Source organism: Salvia hispanica, chromosome 6 (genome assembly GCF_023119035.1).
Source record: "Salvia hispanica cultivar TCC Black 2014 chromosome 6, UniMelb_Shisp_WGS_1.0, whole genome shotgun sequence".
NCBI classification, from domain to species: domain Eukaryota; kingdom Viridiplantae; phylum Streptophyta; class Magnoliopsida; order Lamiales; family Lamiaceae; genus Salvia; species Salvia hispanica.
The window spans coordinates 26756512-26761003 of record NC_062970.1 but is presented as its reverse complement, the minus strand read 5'-3'; the positions used below and the strand labels follow the sequence as shown (position 1 = coordinate 26761003).

Below are 4492 nucleotides of genomic sequence, written 5' to 3'. Positions count from 1 at the left end.
TAAATAATGTAGTATCTAACAAGAACAATAGAATCTAGATCGATGTTAACAACCCTCTAGGATCAACAAAAATAAAGAAAAGGCTAGTTTATGAATTTATATTACAGTTCAAGGAAACAATCACATTATTTTTCCACATAAACATTAATTCAAATAAAACCCCAAATGGAATAGATTAACATTACTCCAAAATGAATTTCATTTTTTATTTTTAAGTAAAATATACTTATGTTTAGGTTTATACAAAAATAAACTTAAAGCACGTTTTCATATTTTATAAGTAAAAAAAAAGATAAATAGGGAATCTTCTTTTAAGTTTCAGTTCAGTGAAAATGGTTGGAGTAAAGTTACAATTTGATGTGACATTTAAAATGAGTTTCAACTGTGTAAATTATTGAAGTAAATTGAGTTTGAGTTTAGTGTAAATAGTTGTGTACGCTATCTTATTATGTTTGCTCTGTGTTTAAATTGGAAAAATATATTGTTATTTAAAAATTACTACTCCATTTGTCCCACCTAAGATGACACACTTTCATTTTTAGTTTGTCCCAAATAAGATGACACATTTCTATTTTTAAAACTTTCTCTCTCCAACTAATACATTCTACCACTTTTTCTCTCCCAATTAAATATTCAACTCTCTTTCTCTCTCCATTTAATACTTACATCCACCTTTACTCTCTTCAATTAAACCTATTAACCAACAACTCCTAAAATCCTATGCGAGTAATAAATTTTTCATCTTAGCAGGGATGTAGTTCTTTTATCTCTTACTCCCCACATCCACAAAAAATAGGCAAATTTTTTCATTTTGGGCCGTCCCCCGAAGATGCCGTTATGCAGTCTGAACTGAAAATACATGCAGAGGACATCTGTGCGGTCTGAATTACATGCAACAACTTCTCTTTAATAATTAATGTATTTATTGATTTTCATATATACTACTCCCTTCGTCCCACAAAAAATGTCATATTTGTGGGATGGAATGAAATTTTAAGAGGTTTTATTTTGTTTGTTAAATGGAGAGAGAAAATATAATTTTTATATTTATGTGAGAGAGAACTTTTTTCAAAAAGGAAAATATGACATCTTTTATGGGACAAACTACAAAGGAAAGCGTGTCTTTTATGGGACGGAGGGAGTACTTTCTTCGTTCTCGATAGTGGAAGCATTTTTTTAGTACGCAAAAAATATATTAATTGAGTTAAGTAAATTAAGTACTCCCTCCGTCCCAAAGTAGATGTCATATTTGGGGATTGGCACGAGATTTTAGGAGGTGTTCAACTAATTTTAAATTGTACTTATGAATTTATTTAATTTTGAAATGAAATCTGGGTATGTGACAGTCTTGCCCTGGGTTCTACGGGTCATATTCAATGATAAAGGACCTAAGGGTCAAAGAAAATGTGCAAAGAGGGGCCTTCGTGGAAAGGTCAAATAATTAAAAGGGACCTTCGGGTCATATATAATGGAAATTTCGGGCAGATATCAAACTTGATTTGTCACAGAATAATAAAAAGAATGGAGACATATGCATATGAATATTAAATTGATTATGACATTTATTATTTCTGGTGATATATTTTGGTGAAAGAATGTGCTTGATATTTGTGTGTGAAATTAAAGGTAAGGTTTATATACATTGAGTTGTGGCTCATATAAACCACTAATATTTTTCAGGAATAAGATATCAGTGATGTTTCAGTTATTGGGTGTTATACAAACTCCACGTGCTATCGGGGTCGGTAGCTGACACATTTTGGACAATCTTCTCCTCCTCGTCATTTTTGCATGTAAATAAGTGTATAGTATATAGAGTGGTGAGAGGGTCTCACTACCTTTTAGAAGGTTTTGAAATATGTACTTGATAAATTTTAGGTTTTGAAATTATATAATATGTGTGTTTTATTTGCCACGTGGATTACTTATTTTACAATTTGAATTTATTTATCATAAGTAGTTATGTCAGAGGGGATTGGGTGTGACAAAAGTAGACGAAATCTAAATAAGGAAAGTTTTGAACAAACGTATACCACTAATAATGTGGGCCCAACAGTCCACTAACACTATATTCACTGCCTTTTTCTTCCTCTGTCTTATTTTTTTATATAAGTCTCTTCCTATACTAATTTTACATTAAAATTCATGCTATATACACATTTGTCGATTTTTAAAGGATGGAAGGAGTATTATTTACTCTGCGTGTAAATTGGAAAAATGCATTGCTATTTAAAAATTAAATAATCAAAATATAAGTGCAAAACTAGTTAAATCTATCGAAACAATAATCAATTAATTAAGTGATATATATTTGCAATTTATTATACTAGTAATAGATTCCCAGGAGAGGCGTCTAAGAATATCCTACTACTGTTCCAAATTTGAGACTTTACCTCAACTTCCAAGACTGACACTTAGGACTTAACCATAGTTGATTGTAATACAAAAAGTGCCGTTATGCGGTCTGAACTGAAAATACATGCAGAGGACATCTGTGCGGTCTGAATTACATGCAACAGCTTCTCTTTAATAATTAATGTTTATTGATTTTCATACATACTACTTTCTTCGTTTCCGATAGTGGAAGCATTTTCTTAGCATGCAATTTAATAAAAAATTATATCAAGTGAGTTAAATAAATTTAAGTGAGTTAAATAAATTTAAGTATAAAATAGAAAATGAAAAGATAGAGAAATAAAGGGATAATAAAATAAAAGCGAGTAAAGTAAGTGAAAAGATACGTTTTGATTTTTACTAAAATGACAAAATGATTCCACTACTATACTACGAAGGGAGTAGATGATACACTTAGGTAATAACACTAGATTTTAAGAGATAGTAATATTTTATATGTTAAGTGGAGAGAGAAGATAATACTCATGACATTCTATTAGGTAAATTTTCTTTCTATATAAATATCTACAATAATCTATAGAGTAGTGATAAAATGCAATTATGTATATTGTACAAAGTTCAAATTATGATCTGGACTGTTAGAAAATATCAACAGATGACGTAATAATAGCAACAAAAATGTCAACAGTATCAACTTGACACTGTGTTGACATTTTTTATTACTACTATTATTTCATCATCGGTTGATATATTCTAGCGATCCAGATTATAATTTGTAGTTTGTGCAAAATTTAGAGTTTGTATTGCAGTAAACAAGCTTAAATAGACCGTGGATGCAGTTCATGGTATTGCAGTATCGAGCCGCGTGGCTTTAATAAAATAATATTGCTACCATATAAATATATAATGTATATTTAAAAGGTTCAAATAATTTTAAATTGTGAATTTATTTAATTTAGAAATGAGATCGACTTAACTGTTTTAATTTCAAAATTAAGTAAAAACATCCTTGTGCCAATTACAATCTTTTTAGTCCTGCAATTTGTAAATTAATATGTTGAACGATTATTTTAAATGGCTTATAAAAATTTAGGGATGCCTAACCTAAATATATTTATATATTCAAAGAATAAATTAAACAGAATTTATGAATTAATTAATGATCATAGTGAATCAGCTTGTTTTGAAATAAAAACAAGCGATTTGGTAAACTTGTGGTAAAAAAAGGTAGTCTAAAACCGTGGGCAACAAATACACAGAAAAATAACGTAAAACAGCTGCTTTGCTTTCATTAAATATACCCCTATTTTTAATTAATTCCAAATTTTGGGCTTCACAGTAAATCCCCAACTTCGTTGAGCCTATATATACGCCACACCACACACCTCACAGTAATTCAATTGCAATTCTCGAATTCCCTTGAAATCTCTCAATTATTAAATCGATTAACAGAGAAATCAAATGAGTTCAGCAACAAGAGGTGGCTGGGCGATTGCGGCGAGCATCGGAGCGGTGGAGGCTCTGAAAGATCAATTAGGCGTTTGCAGATGGAATTACGTGATCAGATCCGTCGAGCAGCGCGCTAAATCCAGAGTGCAGACCTACTATCATAAGCACGTTGTTTCGCCGGCCTCGGCGGCGGGGGCGCCCTCTGGCTCTCGTGCGCCGGCGGGGAATATGTTGGGGCTTCAGGAGAGGGCGGAGAGGAGAGAGCAGCGCGTGAAAAAGGTGATGGATCTGAGCTGCTGGGGTCCGACCACCGTCAGATTCTGATCGGTGGTTGCGACGGCGAGGGTTTTGCGATTTTTGGCTTTGTTTAGAATTATAGAATTATTAATAGCTGCTTTGGATTATTTTACTTTTTTTTTTTTTTTTATGAATTTCGGTAATGATAATCCTAATCAGTGAAAATGTAATGCGTGATTGTTACACAACAATTAAATGTTACTATTATTGATTTCATATTACGAATGATGTGAGATTCTCAAAACATATAATGTACTCCTTCTATATACAGTTGTTTCTCTATTTTGTGAAATTTTTAATTAATTGAGTCATTTTTAATTTTGGCGAAAAAAAGTAATTCTTCCTTTCATTTTCTTCTCATTTTCTTACTTTATTCTTTCTTATTTTTTCT

The 4492-nt window shown here is 31.4% G+C and overlaps 1 protein-coding gene across 1 annotated transcript; it reads left to right on the top strand.

Annotated features, from left to right (window-relative positions):
• Positions 1-3816: 3816 nt before the first annotated feature.
• On the top strand, positions 3817-4128 carry LOC125195039. The gene has a single exon (XM_048093244.1). It carries the CDS (start codon positions 3817-3819, stop codon positions 4126-4128), a length of 312 nt encoding a protein of 103 aa, XP_047949201.1.
• Positions 4129-4492: the final 364 nt, after the last annotated feature.